This window comes from Schistocerca americana, chromosome 4 (genome assembly GCF_021461395.2).
Source record: "Schistocerca americana isolate TAMUIC-IGC-003095 chromosome 4, iqSchAmer2.1, whole genome shotgun sequence".
NCBI lineage: Eukaryota > Metazoa > Arthropoda > Insecta > Orthoptera > Acrididae > Schistocerca > Schistocerca americana.
Window position 1 is genome coordinate 229,568,638 of NC_060122.1, and position 22,211 is coordinate 229,590,848.

The following is a 22,211-nucleotide window of genomic DNA, read 5'->3' on the forward strand; positions in this document are numbered from 1 at the left end:
ATATGTAATATAATAGTTGTAAAAAAATCTGTTCATATCTGTAATCAGGTGCTTGATGATGATTAATAACAGTCAAAACTTAGTAAAAATAACGATTTTCATAGCAGCTAGCGATGCTAAAAAATGATTTTCGAGAAATACGTGCAAACTGCTGGACGCGGCTACTGAAAATATTTCTAAACGGTCAGAAATTTGCAGACGACGTAGCAATCTTCACAGATCGCGCAGAAGATGGTAGAATAGCTCAACGAAGTGACTAATCAAGATAATCTACATACTGACATAACAGAAACAAAAATGATGATGGAAGAACTTGAAATACACAACAGTACATATTTCTTGACGAAATCCAATCATTCAGCAAAAGTCGGTGACTGGAAACGGATACACGGAAAAATTTTGGAACGCGAAGTGTCTTATGAATAGAGACATGTTGGTGTGTATAAAAAGGATGTCCTTCAATTCGTGTATCAACGTTCCCTTACCTGTGGCTCTCATACTTAATCAACCGCACATAAACAGGGATAAAGTAGCGGAGTCACATAGACGGCACTGGAAAGAAGGATGTTGAATTGAAAACGAAGAAACTGGGCGAGAAATACATGGAGAACAAAACAGGAGTCAGCGATCTACTGATCCGAGGAATCACTAAAATAAGAATGGGCTAGACGTGTAATAAGGTCTAATGAAACTCGGAAAAATTCAGATTAAAATGGCTACCTCTAGAAAAAAACCAAGAAATGAACAATGGTTATTTCCGTAATGTATCAGTTAAAAACAACAATATCCAGTAAATATGTTTAAGAACAACAAAAACACGAAAATTAATGACAGACGACTACGTGAACAACCTAAGCAGAAGCAACAGTACATTACCAAGTATATTAAGATTGTTGGATATATCAGGGTGAGAAAAGTGGCTCCCATGATCCGAAGAAGTGAACCTGCTGAAGTGGGACGAAAATCATCTTTTCTGTAGAGTACTGCTTGAGAAAAAAAGTGAATCACCCAGAAGGGAATGAGGATAAGAAGTGGAACATCGTGGGTTAGGAGGGTATGTACTAATATTTCGCTGATAACAAAACCGAGAAAAATTTGCTAAGACCTTGAAATAATGAGCGCAGTTATCAGCAGATTCGAAAGGACGCACTCCAAGTGAAATAACTTTCTAGAACATGGGTTGCGTTCGTAACCGTGGTGGAAATTTAATAGATGTGGAATCCAGCTGTGGTAAAATAAAGGTTATTTTGTAATTACGTTTGTACTCAAATATTTGCTTCACTGCAGTCAGCGCTTCCTTTTGGATCACTTAGACTACACGTTCTGTGTGTGGACGAGCACTGACTGTCGACAAATGGCACCATGCTACTACCGCATGAGAGGCAACACATGAGAACCCAGGACGTCCGTGACGTCCTGCTGTTCTGTCACGGTTCCCTCAGTCACTATCATCCGTGTCTTGAAGTCGTACTGGATGATTCCCCACGATACTACGCCAGGAGTAACATTGCTGTGCCTCTCCATAATATTGTGAGTATGGAACGTCTCCGCATGGCATTGATAGGCAGCAATAACATGCAGAAAATACCCACTGGTTCTCTGATAATCAATCGTGGGAGATATATGTGCCAATAGTAGTGGTTCAAATGGCTCTGAGCACTATGGGACTTCTGTGGTCATCAGTCCCCTAGAACTTAGCACTACTTAAACCTAACCAACCTAAGGACATCACACACATCCATGCCCGAGGCAGGATTCGAACCTGCGACCGTAGCAGCCCCGCGGTTCCGGACTGCGCGCCTAGAACCACCAGACCACCGCGGCCGGCAATGGTAGTGAATGGGGTTTATATATATGAGGCGGGAAGAACAGACATATTTCAATGGGCTCCTAATCTCCCTTCCCAGAGTTATTTACTTAGTTACATGTTATATAGATCATTTGAACGATTATTTTATTGAAATGATGTGGAAGGAGTCACTTTACAGGATATGCATGCATGATTCGTGTTAACATGAACATATTTTTTTTTAGTCCTACGCATGCAAGTACACTTTCTTTTACTGGCTACCATTTTTTACGTAGAAATTCGTCAATGGCATGGAAGGAGTTGTGAGGGGAAACGATTTTAAATTATATTTAAAACTTGCTTAGGTACCTGTCAGACATTTTATATTATTCGGCAAATGATCAAAAAAATTGGTTGCTCCATACTGAATTTCATTCTGAGACACTAACAGCTTTAACAGTGGGTAATAAAGGTCATTCATCCCTCTAGTGTTGTAGGTATAAACATCAGTGTTCTTAAATTAATGACTAATTTCACTAGCGAGTATTCGCATTGTGACGATACAGCTAAAATGTGTAGTTCCTTGAAGAAGTAGCTACATAACACCCGTGGGTAAACTCGCTTTTGTTCAATCAGTACGTTCTTTCTTAGTGACGAGTTACCCCAGAAAATCAAATGGTTCAAATGGCTCTGAGCACTATGCGACTTCACTTCTGAGGTCATCAGTCGCCTAGAACTTAGAACTAATTAAACCTAGCTAACCTAAGGACATCACACACATCCATGCCCGAGGCAGGATTCGAACCTGCGACCGTAGCGGTCGCTCGGCCCCACACTGTAGCGCCTAGAACCGCACGGCCACTCCGGCCGGCCCAGAAAATCATTCCGTAAACATTCGTGTGTGGAAATTTGTAAAATTTGGTCAGGAGATTGGTACATTTGTTTCCAAGATTGGCCATTATACGAAGAGCAAAGGGAGCTGAACTTAACTGTTTGAGAAACTCAGTAATATGCTTCTTCCAGTTCAAGTTTTCATTCATATATGCATCCAAAACTTTGGAGCATTCTGCCCTACGTACTGACTGACGTTGATGTGAACATCGATTTTTGGTGTGAGTATTTGTTGTACCGAACTGGAATTGTGGTTCTAATGGCTCTGAGCACTATGGGACTCAACATCTGAGGTCATCAGTCCCCTAGAACTTAGAACTACTTAAACCTAACTAACCTAAAGACATCACACACATCCATGCCCGAGGCAGGATTCGAACTTGCGACCGTAGCGGTCTCGCGGTTCCAGACTGTAGCGCCTAGAACCGCTCGGCCACACCAGCCGGCTGAAATTGTGTGTTTCCTCAAAATTTAGGCGGAGTCCATTTTCACAAAACCATAAATATCATTTACCAACTTTTCTCTTGCTTTCTTTTTAATGGGATTTAATGTAACATTAGTACTGTCTGCAAGAAGTACCTTGCTTGTTGAATGTTAAGTGGAATGTCGTTCACATGTATAAGGAATAATAGTGGACCGAGAATCGAACCTAGTGGGACTCCCTTTGCTGTGTTTACAGAAAGTGCACTGAGTCGGTGGTGCAGTTGGACAACTCACAGCGGAGAGTACAGGAAGATGATGGGATATAATGTAACATTAGTGCCCTCTGCAAGAAGTACCAGTCTTGCTTCTTGAATGTTAAGTGGAAGGTCATTCACATGTATAAGGAATAGTTGTTGTTGTTGTTGTTGTCTTCAGTCCTGAGACTGATTTGATGCAGCTCTCCATGCTACTCTATCCTGTGCAAGCTTCTTCATCTCCCAGTACTTACTGCAACCTACATCCTTCTGTATCTGCTTAGTGTATTCATCTCTTGGTCTCCCTCTACGATTTTTACCCTCCGAGCTGCCCTCCAATGCTAAATTTGTCATCCCTTGATGCTTCACAACATGTCCTACCAACCGGTCCCTTCTTCTTGTCAAGTTTTGCCACAAACTCCTCTTCTCTCCAATTCTATTCAATACCTCCTCATTAGTTATGTGATCTACCCATGTAATCTTCAGCATTCTTCTGCAGCACCACATTTTGAAAGCTCCTATTCTCTACTTGTCCAAACTATTTATCGTCGATGTTCCATTTCCATACATGGCTACACTCCATACAAATACTTTCAGAAATGACTTCCTGACACTTAAATCTATACTCGAAGTTAACAAATTTCTCTTCTTCTGAAACGCTTTCCTTGCCATTGCCAGTCTACATTTTATATCCTCTCTACTTCGACCATCATCAGTTATTTTGCTCCCCAAGTAGCAAAAACTCCTTTACAACTTTAAGTGTCTCATTTCCTAATCTAATTCCCTCAGCATCACCCGATTTAATTCGACTACATTCCATTATCCTCGTTTTGCTTTTGTTGATAAGGAATAGTAGTGGATAGGAATAGTAGTGGACCCAAAATTGAACCCAACGGGACTCCCTTTGCTGCGTTTACAGAAAGCGCGGTGTGCCGGTGGTGCAGTTGTGCTACTCACAGCGGGGAGCAGAGGAATACGACGGCGCCCGACTCGCCCATGCGGCGCATCTGCCCCTTGAGCAGGATGGCGCGAGTTCCCTGGGAGCCGCGGCGGTCCAGGTAGCGCAACTGTCGACGGCGCACGTCCAGCTGCTCCAGCTCCGGCTCGGGCTCCGGCTCCGGCGTGGCCGGCTGGCTGGGGCTGTCGCCGTCCAGCTGGTAGCCCTCGGGCAGCAGCCGCGGCGAGCGCAGCACCTCCAGCTCGAACAGCACCGAGTGCAGGTACAGCAGCTGCCGGAAAGAATACAACGCTCACATCAACTCCCTCCTACTGGAAGCTAAAACTTGAGCACGTTGACACGCTGTTACTTTCATTGTCTTCAGTCCAAAGACTAATCTATTTTAAGCAAGCCTCTTCGTCTCTGCATAGATAGTGCAAAGTACATTTATCCTGAATATTCAAGAGCAGCTAAGTGTGAAAATCTACCATATAGCTCAGTTCTTTTATCTTGGCGGCTCGCGCATGCCCGCCCAGACGTGGGAGATTGCTGCGTTGCCAGTTGTACGCGCCAAGAGAAGCAGCGCCATAGTATAGTATAGTTCACAAACTTGCGTTTAGGGGAGAGCGCGCAGTTTATGAAGTAAAGCCACCACGGCCGCATTAACCCTTTCGCTACTACAGAGACGTGCTCCCCGCATTCCGCGCTGTGCGCGATTTTGTCATCACTGCACTGCTCGCCTGTGCAGACACATGGTGTTCTGACTGCTTTGACACACTTACATTCGATTTCACAAAAACTATTTGGCCTAAAAATTTGATTTTTACACATCTTCTTGACTGATACCTTCCCCCCATAAATGACTTAATTTTGTTTCGATGTTCAACGCAGTTATTGCGCAGCATTAGATGTAGTAAACCATTGCACGAAATTTTGAAGAGTTTGCAGAGGTAAAAGTCCATATATATATACTTTCCGTAGGGTCGATTTTAGTTGCCACTAGAAATTTCAAAAAATTACATTCAAACGAATAAAATTCATGAAGTAAGACACTTCGATATTGTTTTTAAATAAAGAAAAGATTAAGCACCGAACAAGGTTTGCAGCCATACGCTTTAACCATTACGCTAATGCAACTCGTTATTCAATAGCTCTCCCGGCGGAGTACTTTAAAATATCATGCAAAATACCGACAAACACTGTTGTTATGACTATGAATTACTCACGTTTCGTCGAAGTACAATAGGAAATAAACAATTACCGCTGTTCTTTATTGCAAAAAAGCGGTTAGTGAGAATGATACAAACACCTTTCCTTGCTATCGCCTGAATTAGGAAGCTTATTGCTTGTTTGGTTTAATTAATTAATAGAATATGAAGCGACTGGTACAAAGAATGTTTTTTCCAACCTTTCTATAAAAGAAAGTCTGCTATCAAGACATTGCTTTTGTTCAATTACTTTATTTATGACTGAACGTTTCTGAAACTGAAGACACTCGTTCGTGCTCTGCACTGCAGTCGAGCTCTGGCAACGTCGTTCTCTGTTCATTGGCTGACTGTGTTTTGTGACGTCAGATGCGCAGAACGAACCTAAACTCGGCCGCTGTCGTAAATGACGCGCACTTTAATAGCTCATATTTCAAAGTTACTGACAGTGGTATTACACTGGTGCTCATAGCTCAAAGACAAAAGTAGCTCTCACATGACGTGTCACGGCCAGGTAAGACATACATACACTGCCAGAAAAAAAATTTGTACAACCTTTTAGAGGTTTACAATTCATTGTTGCAACAGTGCATTTGGAGTATATTAAATGATTACTCATACAAATCAGAAGCACAAGTGTTTCTGAGGTACCAGCTATCGACCCATGCTGAGCACCAGTATTAGTACTTTATGTAGCCTCTGCAGGAGGCAATGCAGGTCTCAATCTGATATCTTGTCGATCGTTCAGATGGCGAATATCGTCCTGTGTGATGGTACTGGAATTACGTAACCATCACGGCACCTCACCTCAACCTCTCGATACCAGCAATATTCTACTGTGATTCTGTAAAATAGTTGACATATTTCTGTGACAACATTCAGATTTGATTTCATTAATGTAGAGGTACATCGATATGTATATATTGCAATGATATTATTATTATGTGTATTCTTTCTTTTGTCACTATGATCATTGACGTACTTGTAACTCTGATTTTTGGGCGCGTAAGCGGTTATTAGAGAGTCAAGCTATGGTCGTCATGTTAAAAAGACGCAAATTGTAGTCAGTTTATGAAATGTGAACTTTAACAGTGAGGAAGATATTTTCAAGTATGTTTTATATTGTGAAGTGATGTTTTGGAATGAGTTACGTGATATTGCAACAAAAGTAATAAAAAAGAAGTGTAACTTAAATTCGGAGTGCTGATTACTTTTTTACATCACCATTGTTCTAACTTGCAAAAGTTTAATCTTCAAGAATGGTTTATGAAACACATCTATAAAACTTTTGAATATCGCAGAATAACACCTAGGCCTCTTTGCAACCGAGCTTGGAATCATCACTACCTAGATTTTTGACGATTGAGCCATGAGTTCACAATGAGACCGGCGTGGGAAACACGAAAAAATGAGTGCCTAGTTTATCCAATATTTCAAGAAATGACTTTATTAACTGCGCTCTAATGACACCTGCCACATAATATAACTTTGTTGTTGCCCGAAAAAGCAATATTTAGCAGCGTGAGCAACACTACAATCATAATAAATTTTTGACCTTTGTTGTGGTAGGGTTGTTAGACCTGGGATACGTTGTGCCACGCCAGCTCGACCTGTTCACGTAGTTCTGCAAGAGTTGTTGGCTGACGAGTCACACGACTCACTTCTCGTCGCGTCATATCCCACACGTACTCGATTGGAGACAAGTCTGGAGATCGTGCTGTCCGGGGAAGTTGCTGCACTTCTTGCAGAGCACGTTGAGTTTCACGGACAGTGTGTGAACAAGCATTGTAATGTTGAAACAACACATGGTCTTCCAGTTGGCAGAATGGCAAAAGAAAGTAACGAGTGCTGGTCAGCGGCCCCTCCAGACACACCAAGGCTGAACAAGACTTTTAGATTATCACACCCCAGACAGTAAGCCTGTAGTCAAGCCTTCGAAGAATGCACTTGAGAATCCACAACATCCAGAAACATATGGCCCCAGTATTCTGATATCTATAATTTCATGGAGGTGCATATGGGGCCTGAAGATGACATACTAAATTGCCGAAAGTATTAGCTAAAACAAAATAAAACAACTTCTCAATCTGCACGCTACTTGCAGAATCTCTTTGTTAAGTACTTGACTAGCCGCTGTCCCACGCCCACAATGGATCAACAGAGAGTAAGTCTTGGGTTGGGGCCAGTGTGTCTTGGAGGAATGCACTCTAAGAGACAGCACTCGTCAGGTCTACCTTGTACACGCAAACTACCTTCACTTGTGTGCAGGCAGAATCTACTTTCATCACTGAAGACTGTGGCGCGCCAGTCAATCTTCTATGTGATCCTCTGATGGCACCAGTCGAGCCATGCATGACGATGATGTGGCGTGAATGGAAGATAGGCTAGAGATGTGTGTGCCTATAGTCCCTCTGATAATAATCGGTTCTCAATAGTTTGTGTTGACAGGTTTGGGCTCACAAGCCCTCGTATCTGTGCTGTGGTGGATGTACGATCCATCACTGCTGCCCTTACAATACGACGACATCGGAAGGCGTCTGTGTTGTGTGCACGTCCAGAACTTCGTCTACAGGTGTGATAATGTTCACGTGACCACTGATACCAGAATCGTTGCACAACTGACGCACCACGTCCAACTTGCGTAACAATTCTCTTAAAGGACCATCCCGCCACTCGAAAGGTCACAGTTTGAGCCCTTCCAAACTCGCTCAGTTGGTTGTTTCGCACGAATGCGTCTATACGGCATGAATGCATGCTTGCTTCACACATTTGCACCACATTCAGCCTTCTAGCTAAGAGCATTCTCTATTAAATGGTAGACACGGATGGAGCTCTGGTAGCTAAGCCAATACACTGTCTGCTGACAGTCGACGATGAAACCACTATCAGTACATCTACTATCCACTAAGTGGTATATGCCATCACCGAATCAAAATCAGTGTCATCTTACCAGGTTTGCTAATTTTTTCCGATGATGTAGAAAGAACTGCCAACGCCTTGCCGCAGTGCAGCACCGGTTCCCGTCAGATCACTGAAGTTAAGTGCTGTTGGGCTGGGCTAGCACTTAGATGGGTGACCATCTAGTCTGCCGAGCGCTGTTGGCAAGTGGGGTGCACTCAACCCTTGCGAGTCAAACTGAGGAGCTACTTGACTGAGAAGTAGAGGCTCCAGTCTCATAAACTGACATACGGCCGGGAGAGCGGAGTATTGACCACATGCCCCTCCATATCCGCATCCAGTGATGCCTGTGGTCTGAGGATGATACGGCGACCGGTCGGAACCCTTTGGGCCTTCCAAGACCCGTTCTGTCAGAGATAGAGAGAGTAGAAAGAACTGCTACTACAACCACACAACGTGGCTGAAAGAAATACGCAACGAGATGAACAAAACTGATACTTTTATTCGAAAACGGTAATTTCACTGAAGTTACTGCTTTTCATTATGGTCGTAACGACATTAAAAATTATGCGACGTAGTTCTTAAGGGGACATTGTATTTGAAATTCGTTGACATCTGACATTTTCTGTTTTCTACTCCATAATATACTTAGGTCTTCCCTGAACATTTTGGTATATAATATATTAAAAGCAGACAATTGTGAGACCTTCAAATAATATTCTGAATGTTGACGTGTGACTGTCAAATTTCGCGGCTACGCATATACTGCCCTAGTTGAACAGTCATATCTTGGGAACTACAGTCTCGAAGGCTGTGAATTGCTTTGTTTTGTGCCTACTGCTACGTCTCAGAAGTTGGTATTGCGAATAAACAAATCGGTCCTTTGTTTCTAATACTAGTTTTCGTTTAAAGTAGTGTGATTATCGGCTATTTTTGTAGTAAGGTAAATTCTGTTTTTTTCTATACGTAAATAAAGTGACTAAGCGTAAAAATAACTTCAAGAAATGAAAATTTGCAGATAACAGTTATGTGAGACCTGCATTTCCTTCTGAAATACTTGAAAACACATGTGCTAGCAGTGAAGGAAACCACGATAATGTTTCTGAAGTGACCACTCCCCCTAGTGTGTGGAAAAGGAAAGTAACTTTAGAAACGGGTGACAGTAATAAAACTAATGGGATTATGGACAACGTCATTATTGGTCCGCAAATCCTTGCACAAGTTATTTCTGAAACTGTCTCCTACTGTCTTTGTGGTGGTGAAGTTAAACTTCATGAGGATATTGGAGCTAGAACAGGTGTTGTGCCTGAATTAATTACTAAATGTCAGAAGTGCAAAAACGAAAAAGCATTTCATACATCATCAAATTGTTCAGGTAATGAATTGTATGAAACTAATGTGAGACTGTTCAATGGCCTTAGATGCATTGGTACAGATGCAAGGGCTAGTAATGTTCTCTGCACTGTGTTGAATTTGCCAAAACCACCCTCTAGGTATACGAAATATGTAACTGCAATTGGGGACTCTGTCAATGCTGTGGATGAAGATTCAATGGTTGCTGCTACACCAGAAGCTGTTGAACTAAATGAGGATGACACAGACAACAGCATTGCTGTGGATGGATCCTGGCAAAAGCGTGGGTTTAGTTCTAAAAATGGTTTTATATCTGCAATAAGTATTGACACTGGAAAAGTTTTGGATTTTGAAGTTCTCAGTAAGTACTGTCAAGGTTGTACAGTGAACCAGAAGAACAGATTACTTCACAAGCGCCAGTGTATAGAAAATTATGATGGCACAATTGGAGGAATGGAAGTAAAAGGAACAGTTAACATTTTCCAGCGTTCGCAGAAGGAGAGAGGTGTCAAATATGTGAATTACTTAGGTGATTGAGGCAGCAAGGCTTTCATTGCTGTACAAAACAGTAAGCCATATGATGTTCCCATACAAAAACTTGAGTGTGTAGGATATGTCAAGAAAAGAATGGGAACATATCTGTGTTACCTAAAAACCAAGCTGGGTAATACAAAAAAAAAAAAAAACTAAACTCGGTAATACAAAACTGTCTGATGGCAAGGCAATAAAATGTGCTGGAAGACTAACGGACAAAGTAATTGATGAATTACAGAAATATTATTTTAAGGCCATTAGAGATAACTGTGACAATTTAGAGAAGTTGAAAAGGGCTGTTTGGAGCACTTTCTTTCATCGAATATCAACTGATGGAAAGCCATGTTATGCTTTGTGTCCACCTCCAACAAGTACTTGATGTAAATATAGGCAAGCTGAATTTTCTGACACCCTGCATGAATCTACACACAAACATTCTCTTCCTTTGGCAGTACGGAAGCAGTCAAACCTATTTACAGAGACTTTGGAAATCCTGAGCTACTAGAGAAGGATACAATTGAGGCACAATAACATATAAATATGTATGACATACTATAGAGGGGAAGCTGCAAAAAAAATTTGTGTGTGCTCTTAGGTACCAACCTAATAACCACTGCGGAAATTGCGACACTGCGAAAGAACCTGCGACACAACAACTTCTGACATGTGTGAACAATACAGATAATCGTTTTCAGAGAACTTACAAGCAACAGACTTCAGATTTTTTCGTACACGAGAATGCAAAATCACGAACTGAAAATGCTTGTATATTTGCATTAGGCGGAATAATTCGTCCGTCCCCGCAGCTGAATAATCAATCTGCCTTTGGCAGGCTACGATACATGACGAGCCGTTATCGTAAATCTACACTCCGTTTTACTTACTGTAACTACTTTGCCCGACCCAAAGGACTGGATGTGGAGCGTTTTCTGCTAGAGAAAGTGAAGATCCCGGCGACCGATATTATCGGAATACATTTGTCGATCGTTATCAGCATTGCCTCTGTTAAAATCATTAACGGTGCGGCATGCGAACGCATGTTACGTGAGCCGGCCACTGTGACCGAGCGTTTCTAGGCGCTTCAGTCCGGAACCGCGCTGCTGCTACGATCGCAGATTCGAATCCTGCCTCGGACAAGGATGTGTGTGATGTCCTTAGGTTAGTTAGGTTTAAGTAGTTCTGAGTTCTAGGAGAATGGTGACCTCAGATGTTAAGTCCCATAGTGCTCAGAGCCATTTGAACCATCCCACGTGAGATCAAACACAATTGCCATTCGAACTTCCCGAAGAGGAAGTCGTCGTGGCACTCCGACCACACGGGACTGTCCACGGCCGTGCTGCGGAGAAGTGGATACAGTTTGTGGCATGTCCTGTCTTAAATCGCGTCCGACAGGTCACCATTGATGTCCGAAACCACGTCCCCCTACTTACAGATCTGCGGATGCGGTGCAATAATTATATGGGACGACTAGCCTCGGACCTGTTCCGGGTGCGACAAAGAAGGCCACCGTATATCAGAATGCCTACAACGGCGTGTTACGCAACTTCTGGCTACCGAAGGATCACCCGCGTCGCAACCTACGGTGCTACTGATGACCTACGCCGCTGCTCTTGCTTCTTCTCCCACTTCGCAACGCCACAAACGAGTCCGACCATTTCCCGACGGAGAGCGCCTCGGACAGCCCGCCGTCTCGACGCCCATCGACCCCCATCCGACCGTACCGACGTGACATATCGCTGATACAATCCTCGGCAGCACGATGGAGATCGACTCGCTCATCGTCCCTACGGCGACCTTCCTGCCAGAGCGACACGACTCCCTTCCGTCATCGGACACGGAAGGTCGCGTAAGGAAACAACGTTCTTCGAAACGTCGCAAGAGAAGGCGACGCACCGTTTCCGGCCAAGAGGAGTCGTTGCAGGTAGAGGATGAAGCCGCCGTCGACCCGAAGGACGCCACTGAATCCGCCACTACCGAAGGACGCGGCGTCATCCACCGGTGTGCCAACGCCCGTTGCTCCAACGCAACATCACGACGCTGAACTATTTAATGGACACGGCATAGCTGAAACTACCCCACGAACCACTACTTCATCTTCTGAAGATAAAATGGACGATACACCGCGGCATGGCACGGCGAGGAGGTCGAGGAGCAGGACCCGTTACGGGAATCTGCGCCGTCGGCCAGCTCCACTAATCATACTCTCCCCAGAACCCAGTGGGAGCGAGCGGGATGACGTTCCACCGCGACACCCACATCCTTCCGCTGACGCCAAAGTGGACCAGCCTTCAGCAGTCCGCCACCAGCCCAACTGGATAACAACCATCAACACCAACAACATCATCTCCAGGGTGAAAATCGGCCTTATGCAGGAGATGATCTGTGCTTCTGATACTGATTTTTCCCTTCTGCAGGAAGTTCACTTGGCCAGTCTCCCGGATATCAATGGCTACACCGCTCATATCTCCTCAAGTGATCCTATGCGCCACGGATCAGCCATCTACGTCCGCACTCCTTCCATCACCTCGGGGCATGGCACTCACTGCCACGTGGACACGCTTCATTGCTGTCTACGCTCCTTTGGGCACTGACCAATGACATGAACGGGCGCAGTTTTATTCTGAGGACATCGGCCCCCCTGCTTTTAGGGAGCTACGATCACTGCCTACTAGGAGATGATTTTAACTGCGTTCTGCGCACTATCCTACATGCCAGGAACTAACTATAAAAATGGTTCAAATGGCTCTGAGCACTATGGGACTTAACATCCGAGATCATCAGTCCCCAAGACTTAGAACTACTTAAACCTAACTAACATAAGGACATCACACACACCCACGCCCGAGGCAGCACTCGAACCTGCGAGCGTAACAGCAGAATCTTATATCTGCGATACAGGGTTCAAAACGCTGGCTACTGGTCTTTTCCGACCATTGCAATTGCCCCTCTTCCGCCCCAATCTGTATGGCGCAGCTGTGTGCCATGGAAACTAAATACTTATCATCTGCATGACCTAAATTTCTGCTGGAAAGTCAGCGAGACATGGGCAGTTTGCAAACGAAGCCTTCCCCTGCTACCGCTCGACACTCATGGTGGATTTACTGAGCCAAACAAGCGGTTCAGAGGACACTGATGAGATAAGGGAAGGGCTTGGCCGACTGGCATCGCAACACCGTCGATTTCTACAATGCGATTCTCCGAGGATAACTGCGCTGGCACACTGCAAATTGCAAGGAGTGTTGACACGGACGCGGCGCCACGATAATGCGTGTTTGGAAATTCCACCCATGCGTCATGTAGTGTCCGACGAACGACGGCGTCGTCGGCAGATCATCGATTCTTTGCTCACGCCTCCTGGCCTGCAGGTGACCAATCATACTGACATTGTACAGGCATTCGTCGAACACTACGACGTACTTACAAGGAAGAAGATGCTGATACTGAAGCAGACGACTTCATTTTGCATTATGTCATGTGCACCCTCTCCCACAACGAGGTGGCAGTCACACAATATGAAGCCGACAATGCAGTCGACAATGGTGCACCCTGGCATTGATGGCTTTCCGATATAGTTTTACTGAGCCTTTCAGGACCTCATGGCAACGCGGTAGGCGACTATGGTTCAAATGGCTCTGAGCACTATGGGACTCAACTGCTGAGGTCATTAGTCCCCTAGAACTTAGAACTAGTTAAACCTAACTAACCTAAGGACATCACAAACATCCATGCCCGAGGCATAGGCGACTATGTTTCAAGAGCTGATGACTTCTGACCAAGAAACCCCACCCTCCTTTGTTGAGAGCCTCGTGATTCCGGTCCGCACACCAGCCCATCGTTCGACAATCATGACCTATGCTCACTGCCGATTACAAGATTTTCGCCCATTTACTGGCAATGCGTCTCTGGACAATACTGCCTCATGTCCTCTACCCAGAGCAAACGATGCTTGGGGGACAGGTTAACACAGAATGCCGCGACTTAATTGCGATGGTGGCGGCCTGCAGACTTCGTACAGCGGTCGTTGCTATAGACTTCAATAGCACATTAGATAAAGTGCACCACCGTTTCCTGCTTTCGATGGCAACACGGATGGGCATTGCCCCCCTCCCCCCCCCCCCCCCCCCATTCATCGACGTCCTCCGGTGACTTTACGACAGTGCCAGGTCACAAGCTCAAGTCAATGACGTTTAGCAGGGCCGGGAACCATCTGTCGTTCCATTTGGCAAGGGTTCCCCCTCTCTATCCTCGTGTAAGCCTAGAGCCCCTCATTGGGGGGCCTGACAACCGAGCTCTTTGTCCTCAGCCTTCGCCAACACACTTTTCGCTGTGGGGCATATGCTGATGACCTCCTTCTCATCCGCCCCGGCTCTGAGATTTGAGCAGTCTTCGTACTGATTACACATTATGGGGCTCCCAATTGCAGTGCCATGAATGTCACCAACTCTTCTGCGGTGTACATCGGACGAGGTCTCCAGAAAGGTGAAGTAGCACCCCTGCTACTTGTGTGGACGTTCCGGTACCTGGGCATTACCTTTATCCCATGGTCACAAACACAGCAGCAACGAATTTCCGGTGCCTGTTACACGTCAGTCGTAAAGACGTCCGCCAGAACCTGCTGCGCCACCAGGACACACTTCAACGCCTCGAGTTTCTTCATTACATTATGTGGCATCAAAATTGTTCCACATCGCGCAAGTTCTCCCTCTACTGATGGCGATTGGGTGCAACCTACAGGTGGCCTTTGGCTACTATCTTACAGCTAGTTCCACGTTTAAAGTCCGTTATGCGACACTTACCCTGTTCTCCAACGGATGGTGGCCTCGGGCTCGTCAACGTCCGCATGCGAGATGAATACCAGGAGAAGACAGTGGACAGGACGGGGCACGCCTCCAACACGGAGCTTGCTTGAGGTCCTCCTGCCTGCGTCCGACTCATCACCTGTGTCCGTCGGCCACATAGTGCCTCATTTGTCTCACTATGCGCCTCTTCGTACGATGTCTGACGCTTCGTGCAGCAAATAATTGCCTGCTATCTCCGAGTTCCACCAGACACGATCGAACTGCCAATGTTTCTGCGCCCGGAGGACAAACATTTTCCCTCCGCCAAATATCACGCCATTACGTGGGTCAAGGGGTGAAAGGACGGTTACCTCTTCCATAAGGAACCTAAATCCCGCCTCAACTTCTGGACCTATTTACGAACGGCCCCATGCAACGCTCGAAAACACGCCACGTTACCGAACATTATTTGGTAATTATCTTAGAGGGGTCTTTGGTAGACTTCCACTGAGTTGGGGGTGGGGGGTGTCTGGAGCTGAGGGTACCTAATCCCCCCCCTCCCCCCTCCTTCCCCCCGGCGGTGCCTGAGTACAAGCCGTCCATCACCGATTCTACCTCCAACCTCCGCGTATAGGAGAGCGCGCTGTAGATGCGTGGATTTTATTTCTTTGTTTTTCCCTTTTCTTTTTCTTTACCCAGTATTTATTTTTTCTATGTCGATGACGTGTGTTAGAAGTAATTCACAATAATAGTGAAAATTACAAAAAATGAAACTAAATAGACAAAAACAAAGTCTTCTGTTGGCTCCTGTGTCTCCCACTTTCCTGTACTCTATGGGCTTGGTGGTGGTGAGGGGAACACTGTGGCCAGGCCTCGAGTTTCCACCCGTGCCCAGTCTGTCCCCAGAGCCCCCACGAGTCCACTTCTAGAGAAAAAAAAGTTAGCGTCGCTGTCTTCGGTGCGAAAGGACCCGGTTCGATTCCCAGTACCTCTTCAGTTTTTTATCTAAAGCAGCGAGGTCTGCCACGGGGTCCACTCAGCGCTTGAGAGGCCAAACGAGGAGCTGCTTGAATAAAGAAGCAGCAGCAACGTCAGGCTTCATCTGGTGTCAAGAACGGCTGGATGTATTGGCGACAAGCTGCTCACAAGTCCCAAGAACATAAATCGCTCCCCGTACTGCCTTGTAGGTCCCAGTTGGAACAGGCCTAATGCATGAGTGATGTTTATGTTTAATTTGATGCAAGTTCCTCATTGTACTACGCTAGCCGTTAATGTTTGAGGTATTTCTAAAGCACCACCTCAGTTTCTTTCAAGAAATGCTCAGGTGACAGGCGACAGGAGTCTAGGGTCGATAAAACGCTTCGATCGATTTTTCTTAAAAAAAAAAAACCGGTTCGTCGTTCTTTTCCATCTATCTATTAACATTATTTCGCGTTAGTTAAGTGGGCCAACGGAAAACTTTAAAATCAAGGAAGTGTTATGTAATGGATGACGCATGTATTTGCTGTAAAGGAGTCTCTAGACGTAAATATTTCCAAAATGTCTTTGAACTAGTAACGTGCCGGATGTAAATATATGTATCTCCTTGCAGAAAATAGTTACGTTTGTACTGCGATGCCGCTCTGAAAGGTACTCCCCGTTCGTATCACCGATTAAACCAACTTCAGGTTGTTAATGAAACGTTTCCGGAGAGTACATGGCTGCGATCATAAAATTAAACTGCCAATCTTTTACGAGCATCTTCATCACCACAAAGAAAGTAGCGGAGGTTATAACCCACTGAACAAGCGCGAGAATAAGCTTCAGTAGTAAACACCATTTCGCTATAAAGTCTGTGCCCCTAAATCGAGCTGCTGCTTGCAGCTGGTGCTGTTATAAGCAGCAGAGTTTCACGACCGGGTCGTTGCAAACGTCTTACAACGCTTTTCTTGCCACGTTTCGGACTCACAGCTACAGGCGACTAACTTACCATTGTCGCCCTAAAGAACAGTAGCCGTATATCACATGTTTACCAGCCCAACAACAGGCGGACTTTTCTTTTATTATCCATCTTCTTGTTACTAAAAAATGGCTCTGAGCACTATGGGACTTAAATTCTGAGGTCATCAGTCCCCTAGAACTTAGAACTACTTAAACATAACTAACCTAAGGACATCACACACATCCATTCCCGAGGCAGGATTCGAACCTGCGACCGTAGCGTTCGCGCGGTTCCAGATTGTAGTGCCTAGAACCGCTCGGCCACTTCGGCCGGCCTTCTTGTTACTCTACTGCGGCAATATTAAAGTTTATATTGAATGTATCGTCTTCGGTTACAGGTTCACTGTGCATACACTATGTGATCAAAAGTATCCGGACAGCCAAAAAACATACGATTTTCATATTAGGTGCACTGTGCTGCCACCTATTGCCAGGCTGCCAGGTACTTCATATCAGAGACCTCAGTAGTGAGTGAGCAGAATGGGGTGCTCCGCGGAACTCACGGACTTCGAACGTGGTCAGGTGATTGGGTGTCACTTGTGTCATACATCTATACGCGAGATTTCCACACTCCTATACATCCCTAGGTCCACTGTTTCCGATGTGATAGTGAAGAGGTCACGTGAAGGGGCACGTACAGCACAAAAGCGTACAGGCCGACCTCGTCTGTTGACTGACAGAGACTGCCGACAGTTGAAGAGTTTCGTAATATGTAATAGGCAGATATTTATCCAGACCATCACATAGGAATTCCAAATTGCATCAGGATCGACTACAAGTACTACGACAGTTACGTGGGAGGTGAGAAAAGTGCCAAACGACGCCTCGCTTGGTGTAAGGAGCGTATACATTGGACAATTGAACAATGTAAAAACGTTGTATGGAGTGACCTATCACGGCACACAACGTGGCTATCCGATGGAAGGGTGTGTGTATGGCGAATGCCCGTCAACGCCATCTGCCAGCGTGTGTGGGTCCAACAGTAAAACTCGGAGGCGGAGGTGTTATGGTGTGGTCGTGTTTTTCATGGAGGGGGCTTGCACCCATTGTTGTTTTGCGTGGCACTATCACAGCACAGGCGTACATTGATGTTTTAAGTACCTCCTGCTTCCCACTGTTTAAGGGCAATTCGAGGATGGCGATTGCATCTGTCAACAAGTTTCAGCACCTGTTCATAATGCACGTCCTGGTAATGCACAATTACATTCCTTTAATGGACTGACCTGAATCTTATAGAGCAGCTTTGGAATGTTTGGGAACGCCGCCTTCGTGCCAGGCCTCATCGACCGACATCGATACCTCTCCTAAGAGCAGCACTCCGTGAAGAATGGGCTGCCATTCCCCAAGAAACCCTCCAGCACCTGATTGAACGTATGCCTGCGAGAGTGGAAGCTGTCATGAAGGCTAAGGGTGGGTGAACACCAAACTGAATACCAGCATTGCGGATGGAGGGCGCCAAGAACTTGTAAATCATTTTCAGCCAGGTGTCCGGATGGTTTTGATCACATAGCGTATGTTGCAGAGATTTTCAAATCGATTCCACTCTATTTTGACGGCTTTTTGTATTTGGCGTCAGCCCTCCTTTCTACTTAGCTCAACAGGATTTTTGTTTACACACCACTAAACCAACAGACTGACTCGAATTAAAAGAAAAAAAGAACAAAGATTGCCAAAGTGCGAGTAGACGTCGCGCACTGACGGTTCCGTCTACGTCTAAATTTTTATGCAGGGTGATTTTTTCCACCGTTTCTAAACTCATCGATGAGAGGATACGGAACGAAAAAGGTCTAATGAACTTTCATGCTAGAGACCATTTATTCAATCAGACTACTGTTTAGTACGTGCTGTACCATGCAACCACAGTTACAGCATGCATGGTTTCCTCCTAGACGGTGGTACTGTTCTTCATGCGCCATGTCCTAGCGCCCTCTCCTGCCATAGTAATTGGTAATGTTGTGTCCGATTCACTTCTCTTGCAGACTCACCTTGTAGTGGATGTGAAACAGCGGGTGTCAAGGAGCTGCTCGCCTGGAAGACGACAATTCGCGCTCTCCCATCGGCATGATGAAGACAATGCAATGCTCTGCCACTGCACCAGCGTCCAGTGCCGATGGTCAAACGCCAATTTCAGTCGTAGTTGCCGATGTCGTGGTGTTAACTTTGGCACAGACACAAAGCTTTACGCCTCTCCTGGGCTCGTGAACACCGACATTCGACTGTTGATGACTGGAAACATGTTGCCTGGTCGGACGAGTCTCGTTTCTAATTGAACGGATGGACGTGTACGGGTATGGAGACAACGTCATGAGTGGCTCCAGGAACACTCTTCTAAGTTTAATACACTTCCACTGGCCACCAAACTCCCCAGGCATGAACATTATTGAGCATTTTTGGGATGCCTTACAACATGTTGTTCAGAAGAGATTTCAACCCCCTCGTACTCTTACGTATTTATGGACACCCCTATAGGCATCATGATGTCATTTCCCTTCAGCACTAGTTCACATATTAGTCGAGTCCATGCCACGTCGTGTTGCGGCAGTGCTGCGTGCTCGCGGGGGCCCTACACGATATTAGGCAGGTATACCAGATTCTGTGGCTCTTCAGTGTAGAAACCAAGGACGAGGTGCCACCACCTACTGCAAAAAGTTTCAGCGTTGTATGTCGTCATTTACATGTAAGAGAAATATTAGATGGATAAACATATTTTCCTACTCAAGAGGATAATGAGGCCTCTTCCACTTCCGTCTAATGAAGGACTGTCTTCAGGGGCCAAAATCTGGAGACACACGTAAGGTGAATGTTACTGTGGAGAAATGGATGGGACATAGTGCGTATGAAGTTTCTGGAATTCGACTGTGAAAAATGTATATCTTTTGATAAAGGCTGCTGAGAAGCAGTGTTTATAAATAATAAGGAATTCGATCCATACCGTTTTGTTAAAAATTTGATGAAGTCCTTTGCATTATTGCGAAATGCAGCAATCTGTGTATACGTATTGACGTCATCTATTTGTGACACATGAAAATTTCCGATTATCACGAACGGTCGCTCTAACCACTGTTGCTATCTGTGCGCGCCTCCATGTCCGACTCAGACCTCCAAACGTCACGTTGTCCGCAACCCTTATGCTCGCACATTTCCTGATTTCCGCTCAGGTAGAGACAAATACGAGTATTTTATTATCGTCGCTTTAGCCCGTTGAGATACTGATGATTACAATGTCTGCTTTTAAACAGTGTTTGCTTCTTTACTTTAGAATCTCCTGACGATGGTAAAATGTTCGTCTGTACCTAGTTCGAGTCCAGGGTACGGTATAAAATTTCGTTTGTCACAAACAGCTAGCGTCAATACATATTCGCCAATTGCGAATCCACAGTACAGGGCCAACCAACAGTCAGTTTTCCTCAGCAGTAGAATACGATACCTGGTACAGGTTACATGAGGAGACAGTTTCGAAATCAATGTATTCAGTTTTCTCACATATAGATAGTTTTTATAGACAGTTTACCCTTGGAATATTAATTACTTTTTAAAGAAGGTCAGCAATGAATAACCTGTCCTCATAGGCGAAGTGTTTGTAATTTCCCTTAAAAACTAGTCTAAATTGTTTTATTTGTTCTCAGCATTCGTCGGTTTCTTGCACAAACTGAACCAGAATGAAGTGAAATTATTTTATTTTGTCTTAATTGCAAAGGGAGCAATTTTTTAACATTTACGTGGAACTGAGTCAATCATTTATTCGAAATTATGTAATTTAGGGTTCTCTGCAGTGGAATCACGCCCGGAGCGGCAGAACATTATTGTCATAGTCAGATGCGAATTCTAGGCCCCAAGTCATGATTTTAATGTTGGTAAATTAATATTTCCTGGGAGTTTTTGTTTTAGGCCCCTAAGAGCGGCAGCTCACTTGAGTCAAACTGTATAAATGTTGAATCTTAAAATTTTAACTACAGTTATAAACCTTAGTTAAAATTTGTCAGAAACTAGAGTCGCAAACAAATACTAGTATTCCTTCACTATCAGGGTAAGAGTCGTTACAGGTCAGTGCGCAAGATTGCATTAGGTATTCTGACAATTCAGCTGGGACCAGAAGAATACGAAATTGGGAAATTTATACAGTACCTGAAGCTTACAAAGGTCCCCTACATGGTTTTAACAAACAGCGATATTGTGATAATTACTTATGAGAAAACAGTCACGATCGATCATTTATGGAAATGACCGGTTTCGGCACATACAGTAGGCCATCTTAATATTGATGGCACCACTTGCTGGAGCTGGCGACGTGCAGAGCAGCTGCGTGTTGTCATGACGATAACACGCACCTGCTCCAGCAAGTGGTGCGATCAATCTGAAGATGGCTTTCTGTATATGCTGTAACCGATGATTTTACTGAACTAAACTCCACTCTAACAAGCCACGAAGGCTCTACGGCACCGACCAGCCGCCGTGTCATCCTCACCCCACAGGCGTCCCTGGGTGCGGATACGGAAGGGCATGTGGTCAGCACACCGCTCTCCCGGCCGTATGTCAAGTTACGAGACCTGAGCCGCTACTTCCCAATCAAGTAGCTTCTTAGTTTGCCCCAAAGGGCTGATTTCGTCCCGCTTGCCACCAGTGCTCGGCAGACCGTATGGTCAGTCACCCCATCCAAGCGCTAGCCCAGCCCGACAGCTCTTAATTCAGTGCTCTGAGTGGAACTGGTGTTACCAGTGCGGCAAAACCATTGGCTGACCGATCATTTCAAATAAATGATGTTTTGCTATTGTCACTCTTTCTTCATAAGTAATAATATCCTATAAGGTCCTCATGAAATACGAGCAACTTACAGTTGGGAATATATCTGAATTCTATTTTATGTTCAGTAGTCAAAGTATGATATATTATGCAGCCCAGCCCCAAACTACGCGCCCTGAAATAAGGTTGTCAACTGCGTCACACCAATATCAAAATGCAAACGTACACTTCTGTAATCTCCATGTATCTGAACTGCTGACTCCTTATGGGTTTTACCGAGCGAGGTGTCGCAGTGGTTAGACACTGGACTCGCATTCGGGAGGACGACGGTTCAATCCCGCGTCCGGCCATCCTGATTTAGGTTTTCCGTGATTTCCCTAAATCGCTCCAGGCAAATGCCGGGATGGTTCCTTTCAAAGGGCACGGCCG

General features: G+C 45.1%; 1 protein-coding gene across 1 annotated transcript in view; it reads right to left on the reverse strand.

Annotated features, from left to right (window-relative positions):
* The window catches only part of LOC124612875 (soluble guanylate cyclase 89Db-like), a 468,418-nt gene that overhangs the window by 87,696 nt on the left and 358,511 nt on the right, over nucleotides 1-22,211 (reverse strand). Inside the window, exon 6 of the mRNA XM_047141315.1 lies at nucleotides 4,315-4,586. Within this exon, the coding sequence (XP_046997271.1) occupies nucleotides 4,315-4,586 (272 nt within the window). The remainder of the gene's footprint in view (nucleotides 1-4,314; nucleotides 4,587-22,211) is intronic.